This window comes from Setaria viridis, chromosome 8 (assembly GCF_005286985.2).
Source record: "Setaria viridis chromosome 8, Setaria_viridis_v4.0, whole genome shotgun sequence".
NCBI lineage: Eukaryota > Viridiplantae > Streptophyta > Magnoliopsida > Poales > Poaceae > Setaria > Setaria viridis.
In genome coordinates this window covers 34866769-34880516 of record NC_048270.2, presented here as the reverse complement: position 1 = coordinate 34880516, position 13748 = coordinate 34866769, and the positions used below count along the sequence as shown (strand labels likewise).

The window sequence follows — 13748 nt, the reverse complement described above, 5'->3', positions numbered from 1 at the left end:
TCTTGTGTGAGTGCTTCAACAACGTGGACTAGTGGTGGCTTAGTGCCTACTGATACCACGGGATAAATCCTTGTGTCAGGAGTTTGCTTCCCCTCATCCACTTCTTACGTTTTCGAATTTCATACTTGCAACTTGTGTGCCTTTACTTTCCTATAATAGTATCTTTATAAGTTTGGCTATAGGTTGCAAAACTTATTTTGGGATGAGAGTTTCATACTAGATCAACCGTAGATTGCACATTTAGATAGCATGATTTAGTTTATATTTTGATGCAACTAGTGGAAGCCATAAGTGCCTAATTCACCCCTCTCTTTTTTAAGTTACGATTACCGATTCTTTCTACGAACAACATCAATATGTCTGGAATTTTTTTTCTTTTTCTTTTTGAAATAGGAGCACGGGCACTAAGGATAATGACTGTAAGTTGAGGAGGAAGAATGGGTCGAAGAAGTATCTGGTGGCCACTATAAGGTATGGACATCCATTTATGCTCTTTCGTAGGACTCCAACCAATGGACTATAAGATCACAAGAAGTCAAGCAGACCGGAGGAGGAGGACATCGACCCGGTTGAAGATGCTTGCTGATTGATTTCCCCACCTCGATCCTCACAATGCAACACCCGCGCACTGCTGGGCCCAATCCAGGCCCAAGACGCGAGTACTGGGCCTCCATTCACGGTGACGACGGACTGCTGACCCATAACGGTGAGCCTTTTCATTTCCAGAGCTGCCGTTTGGTGCGAGTCTTAGATCTTGAGGGTCGCAAGGGGGTTGACGAGCGTACTCTTCGTTGCATATGCAAGCTGATCTTGCTCGAGTACCTGAGCCTCAGGGGCAGTGATGTTTACTGTATCCCCAAAAAAATAGACAAACTGGTGTGTTTAGAGACGTTGGACATCCGAGAGACAGAGGTGAACAGACTGTGCCTTTGGAAGTCATCATGCTCCCACGGTTGGTTCACCTGTTGGGTCAGTTTGAGCTACCTCAAGAACTTGTGAATAAGAAGAAGAGGAGTAAGCTGCAGGCATTCTTCTCAGAGAAAAGTGTACTGCAGACTCTGTCAGGATTTATCATAGACGGCAACTCTGGTTTTGAACTCATCCTGCTTCACATGAGGTTTCTGAAGAAGGTTAAGATATTGTGCGAGCAATCTGTCACCAAGTCAGAAGACCTAACTTGCTCCCTCCAGAAGTGGTTCTCGAAAGGCAATGGAATTGAGTCTCTATCAATTGATTTCGGCAAACAATCTTTTAACTTCCTTGACTCTGTATCACTTAAAGGTCCCTGCATGCTCAGCTCCATCAAGCTGCAAAGGGGTGGATTCCCAAGCCTTCAGCGGCTGTGCTTCGAAGCCTCAGACCTTCCCGAAGTGCATATCCATGAAGGAGGCATGAGCACAATCACCTCTCCTCACCTGCTCTGTCCCAAGTTTGTATTCTACCGTAATTTCAGTGGAATCCAGCATCTCAAATATCTCAACGAGGCTGTTGGTCACGAGGAATTGGAGGGCTGGAAGAACGGTGAGCGTGCCCTCTGATGAGATCCACTCGAAAGATTTACTGCAGCAAAGTGTGGGAATTGTAACAAATTCTGTTGAACACACGCACATGCATGCTGTTGATGTGGTAGTTTCCATGTTTGTTAAATGCACCCATGATATCGGGAGTTGAATGTTGTTTTCATCCCTTGTGCATTCCTTTCCTCTCAGATTTCACTATTGTTTCTCTTGGTGCTTCCCTGTGTCCTTGCAATCGATTTTCTGAGCACAGATACACCTTATAGATAGTAATATGCAAAAATAGAGTCTCACCATTTCGTAATCTGCCCTGTCATTCAGCCCCGGCATGCATAAGGGTGATGCTATTTAGAAGCTGCTTATTTTTGTTTCCTCCTTGCTTTGCAAAGATTGCTTCTGTTGCAGCACAAAATGAAAGGTAAACTGCGAGGAAGAAATAGAAAGGAAAAATAATCCAGCCGGTGGAGGAGCGCTGTTGGGCTGACTACGCTTCATGCATGGCCCCTTTGCCATTCACTGTCCAGGCTGAGCAGCAGCGATGTTTAATTGGCACCGGCCCCTGAGGCTGAAATCGCCCCTGCATTTCTGATACTATTCATTGCTTACAGACTCTGCAGCGCGTGAAACCATACAAGCACAACGCATGTTGGCATAGAGATGATGTACAACTGCCAGTACTAGGCAGCGAGCTACTCTTCCACATCGTCAGTTTTTACACAGGTGGGTGCTGCTACAAATCGAACATGGACTTCCGGTGTATGCACCAAAAGAGGCGCGGATAAAAAGTTTCACAGATCTTCAAGAATACTTGGCTACGGCCCCAAAAGGATAAATTGCTTCACAGATCTTCAAGTAAACTTGGCTAATATCCCAAAAGAACAGATTGCTTCACAGATCTTCAAGTACACTTGGCTAATACCACAAAAGAAGAGATTGATCTTCAAGCTGCGAGAATCTGCATAAAGATTGCCGTCTCCTCCATGGCTCCACAACTCAGAAAACTATTCACATTATTGCAGTTGCTTCCAGAAAAGTTAATTGTGTTTTCCAGCAATTGACGTACTGAGAAACGGTATGCCTGATGTGTTGCCCCGAGCACCAACTCGAATAATAGGTCAACACGCACAATAAACAGTAGTCTTTTGATATCCACTCCGTGGTTACTGCACTTCCTCTGGGCCCTCATAACTGGAATCGTCTCTTATCTTCTGCACCCATTCCCAGAAGTTAGTTTTTCACCATCTCTAGCCACTGAACCAACTTCAATATGGCATGAAACCACCAGCCTCAGACTTCTGTACGCCATTATTTGATTATTGCTTCAATTCTGGATCCCATCATGATGTCTTCACCAGTGTTGCACTTTTGCTGGGAAGCCATCAAGCGTTATCATTGTCGTTAGCTGACAATCTGTCTAGCAAGTCACTTCCTCTGTAATTTGTCACACTGTGATCAGGGTTGAACAACTGCTGATTGTTCAGAGCACATGATGATGCTGATGCTGTTTTGTCACCTCCAGCACCCCAGACATCAAAATCTGTATTTTCCAGGAGACCCCCAGAGGCGATCCTTGCATCTCGGAATGGTCCAATGCATTTTCCCTTTGCAAACTTAATGCAAGCCTCCTTGGCTGCCTCGAGACAAGCGGCCATCTCTCGCTCTTCACATCTCTCTCTTTCTTCATAATCAGTTGGGGCAGCTCCCAATAAGCCTTTCCACCAGGGGGGTTTGCATTTGCGTGATGCAGTGATTGAGCACCCTGACCGTGCACCAGCCTGCAAAAGTTGTGCATCAACATCTTGTTATTACATTTTTGAAGGTGAAAAGCCTCCTATGAAACAAAAAAACCTTGTGCTAGGTACACAGTACACACCACATAGATTAAAGCATATGTCAAATGTGAATGATGCATCCAACACAACTTAAAAATGAAAAGTTCAGCCTTTCATGTCTGCGGAAAGCAATGCTTCTGCTACAGGAAATACACAGTCAATATGCACATTCCAGGAATTTACTTCTGAGACCATTTATCAACGTGTATAGCTCTTCATAATGCAACACTATGACATAAAATAATGAAGGATTATATCATACAGATACTGGAAGAATCACTAAATCAAATTACAATGAACGTTCTAACTGCAAAATAATGTGCTTCCCACATGTCAATTGCAAATTCTCTGTTTCAGCGTTGACACTGTATTAGATGCCAATATCAATATGAGAATCGAACATGCCATGAGTACTGTGGGGCAGATGTGAAAATACAACAGCCAGATGTCAAAAAAAAAAAAAAACTGTGGAGCAGTGTCAACCACAACAACTAAAGCTAAGTAGCCATGAGCTGGTTTGCTATCTTTAATGTATGCAGCTGCTATACTTATTGACTGGCAGAACTTGAGCCAGCCAACTCGGCCAGCTGCAATGGTAAATCAAAGCCCTTACATTTTAGGTATGAGAGAACAAGGGGGGAAAAGGAAAATGAACTCCTCTGTCTCAGTTACAAAACTGATGCCCAATAGCATTTGAGACAGAACAGAAGTGAACATAGGTCTAATTTGAAGAAGAGAACATAACTTGCATATAATTGGAAAGCCAAATTAAAGAATAAGAAAAAACATAACTCATCTGACTGAAAAATACTGTCTCCAGTCACAAAAAAGTGAGGTTTCGGGATTGTCTGAAGTCCAATATTCCAATCGTTGACTACTAGTTTTTATAATAATATATCTATAAAATATACCAAATGCATACTCTAAAGAAACTATGTTCTAAGATAAATTTACTCGTATAATCCAAGCAACATGTGAAAAGTATTTTGTAGTCAAAGTTTCCAATAGTTAACTTCAGATAATCAGATAACATCAATATGTCACCCAGTTGTTTATGAATGGAGTACAACTTTATGTGTGTGCAAAACCATGTATGATAGATTGTAGCTAATGTTGTGAAAAAACTGTAGGGGAGGTTGTTTCCCCAAAAGACAGAAAAAAAACAGGATTCGATGAAACAAACACACAATTAATCTTCTGATGAAACATATATTTTGCTCAAACTGTAGAAGAGCAAATGGGCACAGAAGGACGAAAACAAGTCCAATCAAATAGGCACAACTAGTCTGCCTTTTCTGACTTCATAAACAGCATTCCGCAACGAACACGTTATGCACTATCAGAAAGTTGAAAACCACAAGGGGGAAACATAGTAGTTTGATGTTATAGAGCATTGTCAACCCCGACCACTGAACTCCAGTAGCCAGGAGCTGGTTTGCCCTCTTCGATATCCGCAGCTGATAAACTTACTGCCTCGCATAACTAGCGCGAGGCACCTCGGCCAGCTGCAAGAACAAAACATAACCACAATCCACACTCCACAGGCAAAGTTTCCAGCGCTGGTAGCCCCATCGGCACACTCACCGTAACAATCTAACCTACGCGCCGAATCTGCTCTAATCCTGCACGCACGGCTACATTCCCTCGCGCATTGGTTCCACGCATCCAAAAAAAAAAAACCCTAAGCTTTGCTAAATGCTAACACAGGCGCGACCGAGGAGGGGAGACGGTGTAGTCAGGGGGGGGATCGTTACCTCGCACTGCGAGACGAGGCTGGCTTCGGCGGCGTCCCAGGCGGCTCTCCAGCTGGCGGCATCGCGGAAGGCGAGGACGTGGGGCTCGCCGGGGGCGGCGGAGGGGACGGGAGCGCGGAGGAGGGGGAGCGGCGGGTCGAAGCAGACGACGGTGGCCGCGGCGGAGTAGTCCTCGGGCGAGTCGTCTGTGCTCCCGCCGTAGGGCGGCGCAGCCATGGAGGGAGAGGGGGGGGTGGGGTGTTGTCCTCGCCGCCGGCAATGGCGGCGGGAGGCGTGGTAGTCTGGTAGATGATGTTGCCTAGGGTTTTGGAGGAAGTGGGGATACGGGTAGGGATGGGTCAGTTTAGTTGGGCCTCTGGACGGCGGGTTAAGTGGGCCGAGGGAATGTACCAGACGTGTTGGCCCACGAGTTGATTTGTTAGCCCACAAGCGAAGTTTGCCACACCCACCCACTTCATTTTCTAGCTTGGCCCACGGATGAAGTTCTTGCTTGTTTCTCTTGTTGGCCCACGATGAAACATTATTTGCGGGGCCATGAGTGATGGACTTCGTACTCACGCGTCCTTTATTCCCTAAAAAAGACTTACGCGTCCATTATTATTATTATTTTCTATTTCATTATCAGCTTTAGAAAACTGAGACGCGCATCTTTAAAATATTGGAATATCTTGTCGACGTGCTTTTTGTCCGCGACAATCCAATTACATTTGCCTCCGTCCGTCCGGGCACCAGCACATCCAAAATATTTTATACGAAGAAAGTGCTTCGAGATCAGAGCATCAATAAATATCTCCTAATAGTTAGTTAAAGGTATATTCCAATATTTTTTTTATTATTATTGGAAGAGTTACTCTTGCAGTCTCCCAATAATCTCATCCCGATCCAACAACTACATTGGGAGAGGCACAACTTCTACTCTATTAGGAAGAGTTGGGTTGAATTATTGGATTGTCCCAATAATTATTGGCAGAAGAGAAAAGTAAATTGAGTCGGCTGGAGCAATCTTCAAATATGGTGGTTGGATTGGGGAATGGGTTCCTACTGTAGATGCTCTTATGGAATCTGTGTATTTTCCTAGAAAAGAAAAAAACAATTTTGAAGTCGATATTTGGAAGCAGGAAGAATTACTAATTCGCCACGTGTCTTCCAATCCTGTCCAGCGGCATCTCCTAACGGGAAGAAAATTCTCTGCGGCGGTGCCGCACCGCGCGTCTGGTGCAACACCGCCCAGATGGCCAACGCGTGTCCATGGACATTTCCATCAGCGATCGAATGGAGTCGAGCCTGCGTCTCCTCTGCTAGAGGATCAAGCTGACTTGGGTCGTGGAGCTTTCTTCTAAGCTGAGCGCTGGGCGGAACCAAATCAAATCCCGCAGCAACACTTCGAACATTCAGATTAATTGGTACTGATTCAAAATTGACACTGCATATCTCCTCTACAAATTCCAACAAAACTTGCTACTACAGCATAAATCAAATCGGTACCGAACCTACACTACAAAGGCTCAATAACTAGAGATCCTGAACCAAATCTTCTCCTGAAATTTAAACTCCATCCTCCATCCATCCGACAATACGCTACCAAACCAAATCTTCTCCTGAAATCTAAACTCCATCCTCCATCCATCCGACAATACGCTACCAAAACATCAGGATGTAAATGCCCGGCATAGTTTTGTTGCCGGCAACAAGGCTGCAACCTTAGTGGTTTCTTACCCTAACCTTTGTGTTTAAACGGATGTAAATAAGTTGTCATGTAAGCTCAAGCTACATTTCAAAACCGTGTGCGTGAGCCCGGTAGGCCCGCGTTGTAACGATTCTACTCATTCTTCTTAATATAAAGGTACGCAGCTCTCCTGTGTATTCTCGAAAAAAAAACAAGGCTGCAACCAACCACAGATGATGTCTGAAGATGGCAGTATTCCTTGCCTTTCTCTGGATTTGCATATACTACGGTTTGCCTCGGTACATGAGGATGCCATGGCTGCAGGAGCGGGTCACTGTAGAGGCGGCCGCCGGCGTGGTTAACGGATGGAGCCTACGAGTCTGACGGGATTGGACACCATGCGCTCTCATCCTCTGAGTCGGTGATGTTCTGCTTGGTATGCACCTCTTGGACGCATGCGAACTGCCCAATTGCACCTGCTCCAAGTAGCTAGAGTCCACGTGCAGCCGCGGCATCAAGCTCGATGGCCGGAGGTGCCACTCACCATCGGCGACGAACGTCCGAGGACAGGGGCGGCTCGATCTATTTTCAAAGAGCCAATTTGATTTTTGTTTCTGCTCCGTAGCGGAATTCAGCTCAATCTGCTTCGCGGAGGAGACCCCGGCTCGACTTGGTTCGCTGATGGAAAGGATGGGTGCTCTGTGGATACGCGTCGGTCATGTGGGCGCCCAGGCGCGGTGCGGCACCGCCGCAGAGAATTTTTTTTCCTCCTAACGGCTCCCCTTTCGCCGATGCCGCGGCCTCCTGCGACGCTGCCGCCGCCGCCACGCAGCCCTCCGCCCCCGTGCCGCGTGTTGCCACCGAGTGTCCACACACCTCCCGGCGCCCCACCAAGGTCGTCCCCGCTGGCAGCCGAGGGCGTGTAGCGCTTTCCCCTGCGACGGCGTGGGCGCGTGCCCGTGGCATCTGATGGCTTCCCCGCGTGCGGCGGTGGTGTTGGAGTTGTCGAGGTGCGGGACGGGAGCGAGCGGCGGCGGCGGCGGCGGATCGGAGCGCCTGGGCGGGTAGGAGGGAGCGAGCACGGGGCGGCCGCGGCGGCGGTCGAGCCCTCAGCTGCGACAGGTCCTGCTCCAGTTTGTCTTCTCGAACCTTGCCGTTCTCTACTCAGATCAGAGCGTATCGCCTCTGATTCTTTGGTTTGCTTGGTTCCTTGTTCTTCCCTGTTCTCTATCTCTACATACAGATGCCTTACCTGTGCGCGTAATGTGCCTAGAGCGCGCCGCCCACAGGAAGCGCCCCATGCACACCACGTGCTTGTGTTTTTGTCCAAACCAATTCCAGTAGCTAAATTTTGGCCGAATAAGAACACCCCCCCCCCCCCCCCCCCCCCCCCCCCCCCCCCCTCCCTCTCCTCTCTGTCACTCACCCATCATCAATGGCTTACATTACTAATATACAGTATCAGACAAGAAATCAGCACAAATCATCCTTTATGTCATCAAAGTAGCAAGTGTGGTAACCAAATAGGAGGGAGAAGAGAGAGAGAGGGAGCACCAAATTGAGGTCTGAGACCAATGATTTACCTGAAAACCTCTAAACGGAAGAGATATCAGCAATCATCCACTATGGAGAAGAACCATATATATCGCCTTGCAAACCACACTCTAAATCCCTGGGATTGTGTGGATATGGGGAACAAAATCTCTACTAATCATCCTACCAGGCTCTCAAACCCGCGAAGAACCATACCACTCAAATGGGGATAAAGTTTCAGAACGAATCTGGTGACGTTATTGGCTGCCCTTTTGGGACCTTCTTCTAACACGTACGGAATACACCAAAAGCTTCTGCCCAAAAGCGAAACACATATCCCAGAAGAACGTCTCTTCCTCGCAGACCTGTCCAATCTCATCCTAATAAGAAGGATCCGGTTCAATTCCTCTCTTGTTTCTGGAACCTAAAGGCAGGTTTGCAGTTTGGATTTCGTGGATCTGTAACGTACCAGTGCAGTAGATTCATAATGAAGTGAGAATCTAGAAATGTGAAATGCCTGTATTTAATTACTAAAATGATGCAGTAATATACCCTTTCCTTTTCTTGTCTGTTAGATAACCCTTGTTCGTTTCAAGGGATGGGGAAATCCACTGTGGAAATGGTTCGCTTTGTTTACCGAAATTGTAGTACTTGTCTCCTGCAAAAATTAACTTAATAGTCAGCCAGATGCCTAAACACATTCTCACAGGAGATAATTCTGGATTAACATGTATTGAGATGCTAAACACATTCTCACAGGAGATAATTCAGGAGATAATTCTGGATTAACATGTATTGAGTTGCATGCACCAACCAGTTGAACCCAAAAGCTTAAGCTAATGGGGAGAGGTGGGTAATTCACTTATACCCCAACAACATGAAAAAACACCTAGCACAGGATTAACATATCCAGTCTACTAGGCTGAGAAATTGCAGGAGATAATGGCACGAGAGAAGTGAGTAAGAAATAGGAATACGGGAGAAAAACCTATTTTCACATGACGTATGGAGGAAATACTGTTCCATTCAGGGGTCTCTTGTGTTGTCCATTTCTTCTCCAACTCTGGATCACATTTTCTGATAATGAAAGACTCAAGTGAGGAGGGCAAAATGGGAAACTCTAGGTGACGACGAGCTTCATCAAACTCCAATCTCTTGAGAGAAATAAGGTCTTCCAGTGGTAGCCTGGTATCTGGTTTCAGTATTTCCAGGGACTCGAGGGACATGTTATTTTGTTGCAGCCATTGCTGAGCTTCTAAAGCCAACTGAGATAATCAAGCTTTTGGTGTCGCGCAATGTCCGCAATGGCTTCAGGAATAAGTCATTTGGGGTCTGGATCCAGAGTGACTAGACCTTTAGATTTTCATCTCCCAGCCAAGAATATGCACCTTTACTGTGAAGGCTTGGGCACCCTGTGATTTCCAGCCAGGTAAGGTATGGCAGGACTCCCATCCCACCCAGGCTTAACAAAGAACTACATCTTGTCACAAAAATCTCTCGCAGTGCCTGAAGACTTGTGAACACCCATGGTGATGGAAGGGACTCCACCTTGGTGCAATCGCACAAATTCAATGAAGTGAGATTAGTCAGACCAAACAGTGAGTTCAGCAGTGGAACTTCGAAGCCACGACACTCCACCATGGAGAGTTCTTTGAGTGTGTTGGGAATGGAAAATTGCTTATCTTCAGGATTTCTCATTCTCCATTTGATCCAGGAATTCCCCGGACTGAGTTGGTCCCCAAGTTGATTGGCAGGGGGCATTTCCAATTTGGAACAGCTACCAATACGAAATTCTGTGAGCAATCAGCAATGCTTAGGATCCGAAGAGTACGTACATAGTGTTCCTGCAGTAGAAAGCTCCTTTCAAGAGAAGTTAAATTTGGACATTCTCTGATGATAACCAAGACTAGCTTAGGTGGCATGCCTTCAGAACCTATGTTGGTACCATGTCGCTCCTCGATTCTTGGGAGGGTGCTCAATCCAACATCATTGATTTCCAATTGAACTAAACTAGGAGGTAGAAGTGGCAGCTCCCTCAATTCTTTGCAACCTTCCACCACCAGAGTTTTCAGATTTTGAGGCAAGGAAACATCAGGTGATATGCCTATCTGTTTCAGTTCAGTAAGTTTTTGCAATTCAAGATGCTTGAGCAACTTCAGTTTTCCAAAGGCTGGGAGGCGCACCCACTTTCCACACCTTCGCAGCTCTAGTGACACCATATTTGTGAGGGACAGGTGATTAAACCAAGATGGAAATCGAACACCATTGTAACCTGCAATTTCAAGATTTTGAAGGCGAGTATGTGGTTCAAGCTGATCAAGAATCCGGTCATCTTCATCCTTTGGGCCATCATTGGTCTCAGACCAGTTAAGCGATAGTGATCTAAGGTGGGATTTTTCATTCAGCTTGGCCTTGATAATCTCTTTATGGCTTCTAACATTCTCAAGGTTGCACATCTTCAACTTGCAAAGTTTGCTTAAATTTCTCAAGGAATGTATTTGGTACCCTTCCTTCTCTTGAACCTGAAAATTGTGCAATTCCTGAAGGGAAGATAGTCCAACAACAAAAAACTCACCAAATCCATTAATTCCATAAGACACATATCTCAGACGAGAAAGATTTCCAAGCTTCTTCAATTGCTCTGGCCCTAGGTTAATACTCCTCTCCGAAGCAAGTATTTGCAAGTGATAGAGCTTAGAAAGTCCTTGTACTTCCTGCATCCCAGAGAAAGAGACATAACGAAGGTGCTTATTAGCAATTTCTTTTGCAAAGCAGAACTTGGGTACCCTTTTTAAGATCAATAACCGCAAGCCCTTCAAGTTTTCTACAGCTCTCTCCAGTGCATGTACATGTACAATGCCAAGATCACTGGAGCTTTCTATGACAAGTGTACGCAAATTCTTGAAGAATGATATTGCCTCAATCTCCTCAATTGTTAACTTGCTGAATTTTGCAATCCATAAGTGTCTGACTGTATGTCTGTCATGCATATAATCACCATATTCAAGTCTTACACATTCACTAAAAGAAACATCGCGTGCCAAATCGTGCAATAAATCATGCATGATGTAATATCCGGTGTAGTGTTTGCTGTAAGGATCTCCTGTTGGCACAAAAGAAAAGAACGATTTTCTTGTCAATTGTGCCAAGTATCCTTCACCAATGTCTTCTGGCCTCTCCATTCCACCTTTAACATGAATCAGTCCTGAGCCCATCCACATTTTCACCAATCCATCCTTCTTAAACATATATTTTTTTGGAAATATGCTACAGTATCTGAAACAAAGCTGCAAGTCTTCAGGTAGATGCCGGTAGCTTGATCGAAGAACAGTCATGACGATAACATCCAATTTCCCTTCTAACTGTTCAAGTTGTGTGTGCAAGTTCTCCCAATATTGTTCACTGACGTTTTCCTTCAGATAACCACCCGCAATCTTTGTCACCAATGGACACCCTTGAAACTTCAATACGATTTTTTTAGCTACTCGCAAGAGATGTGTGTAATCTTCAGCTTTCAAATCTTCAAATGCAACTTTCTGAAATAGTCTAAAATTGTCGTCTCCATCTAGTCCACGTAAGTGCATATACTCCTTTTTACTTCCCATCACACTTGTAACCATATCTGCCACAGATTGCATTCGGGTTGTCAGCAGGATCCTGCTTCCTCTTTGGCTAGTCTGAAAAGGAGCCATTAATAGTTCCCATTCCATCCTTTGGCCGTCTTCCCAAACATCATCTAGAATAAGCAGAAACTTCCTATTCTCGAGTTCCAGTTTGAGAATTTGCTGTAATGCTTGCAAAGTTTCAGCATTTGGCTTCTGTTTTGTAATTGCCTCCAAGATCTTCTTTGTTATCCTCGTTACACTGAAGGTATTACCAGACACATGTGCCCACACAATTATCTCAAAATGAGATGAACCTTCTAAATCCCTGCACACAAGTTGACCAAGGGTGGTCTTCCCTATACCTCCGATTCCGATTATTGCAAAAACTGGAATTATGCTATTTCTAGAAGTGCTTGAACCTTCATCCAACTTATCAGTCAACCACCTCATGATCTGTTCCTTCTCCCTGTCACGGCCAAAGATCTCAGTAGCTGTCAGAGCAGAGCTGGTCTGTTGATGACTGCTTTCAGCATGGCCTATAAAGGGATGCCTCACGAATCTTTCAACTACTCTTTCTCTTATGAGATGAAACTGGTGACCGGATTGCGTACCTGATGTTGAAGATTTCGTGCATGTGCCTCTTCCTCCAGTTTGTAATAGTCTACCTCATCAAGTGCATCCTCGGCACCCTCAACCGCATCTCGGAACCGCCAAAGCCACCGGTCCAGTGCACTGCCATTCTGTGCTTCAATCTGCTCGAGGTTGACAGCGGCGTACACTGCCTGGATCTCTGAGAGTCTTTGCAGAAGCCGATCCTTGACGGCCTCCATGCCCTCGGCCTGGTGCCACTCGCTGAGGTAGCTGAACGCCTTGTTGACGATGAAGGAGATGGCAGGCGTCGCGATCGACTTCCCTGCAAAGACCAGGGCAGCGGTGGCGGCCATTGGTCGAGAACGGGTAGGTTTGTGCTCCCTATCTCTCGATCGATCGATGAAGAGAAGGGCAAATGGTCAAAGAGTCAGAGCTCGGCAGCTCGTGAGGTGCGGTTTATGTTTAGGCGCTTTTAGAAAGCTTGTCAAAGCCCAACTTATGCTTAGCTCCCTCCGGGAATCAGTAAAATAAGGAGAAGGCCGCGACCATTGGAAACACAGGATCATTAGGCTTGAAGATGTGTGAGTAATAGACTGATGCTGGGACTGATTCAAAGTGCACAAACCTTAAGGTTTTTTTTTTTCATGATGAGATACATAGTTTAGTACCACAGTTTTCGACTTCTGTACTTCTGCATAGTTCACAATCGTTGTAGGGTGTGAATGGATGACTATTTTTTGTTGATTCATTCCAACTCATTTACTTTTCATATTAAAGGTTCATGTTCTACCTAGAACACCTATCTTCCTATTGCTTTTGTTTAAGAACAAGGAGCTTACAAGGGACAAACGTAAGACGAAAACAAGGACAAAATGTGCATGCTAAAACATGTTTGATCTGACCTCGGCCTTGATGCCAAGCAACTACTTTCCAGCTCGCACGTATGTTTGTCAATGGCGAGAAATGCGCGTATGACTTTCGTGCAACCACGATCTGTTATGAAGTCAACTGGCTTTCGTGGATGGCTTTTGCAATATACTACCTCGAACTATCCATGGCTTACCATGAAGGTTGAACATCAATGCAAGGGCTGCCTGGCACTTATGAACGGTTGGGAATCTTCAGCAACATTACTTTCCTTGTATATTGACAAGATGCTGGAATTTTATCCAGCATAACTCCCGTGGTTAAAAATTACACGTAAAGGCTGCTGGAATTTTATCCAACTAAAATCAATAGATTCATTTAGT

The 13748-nt window shown here is 45.5% G+C and overlaps 1 protein-coding gene and 1 non-coding gene across 2 annotated transcripts; both read right to left on the bottom strand.

Annotated features, from left to right (window-relative positions):
• Positions 1-2077: 2077 nt before the first annotated feature.
• Positions 2078-5393, bottom strand: LOC117833832 (uncharacterized). The gene is made up of 2 exons (XM_034713431.2): positions 5104-5393; positions 2078-3292 (listed from the first exon to the last, which is right to left on the bottom strand). Exons 1-2 carry the CDS (start codon positions 5317-5319, stop codon positions 2897-2899), a joined length of 612 nt encoding a protein of 203 aa, XP_034569322.1. The 5' UTR covers positions 5320-5393; the 3' UTR covers positions 2078-2896.
• Positions 5394-8244: 2851 nt separating this feature from the next.
• Positions 8245-13055, bottom strand: LOC117866942 (putative disease resistance protein RGA4). Its single transcript, XR_011896274.1, has 3 exons — positions 9291-13055; positions 8855-8960; positions 8245-8760 (listed from the first exon to the last, which is right to left on the bottom strand). It is a non-coding gene; the product is annotated as a putative disease resistance protein RGA4 (transcript).
• Between the last annotated feature and the right edge of the window lie 693 nt (positions 13056-13748).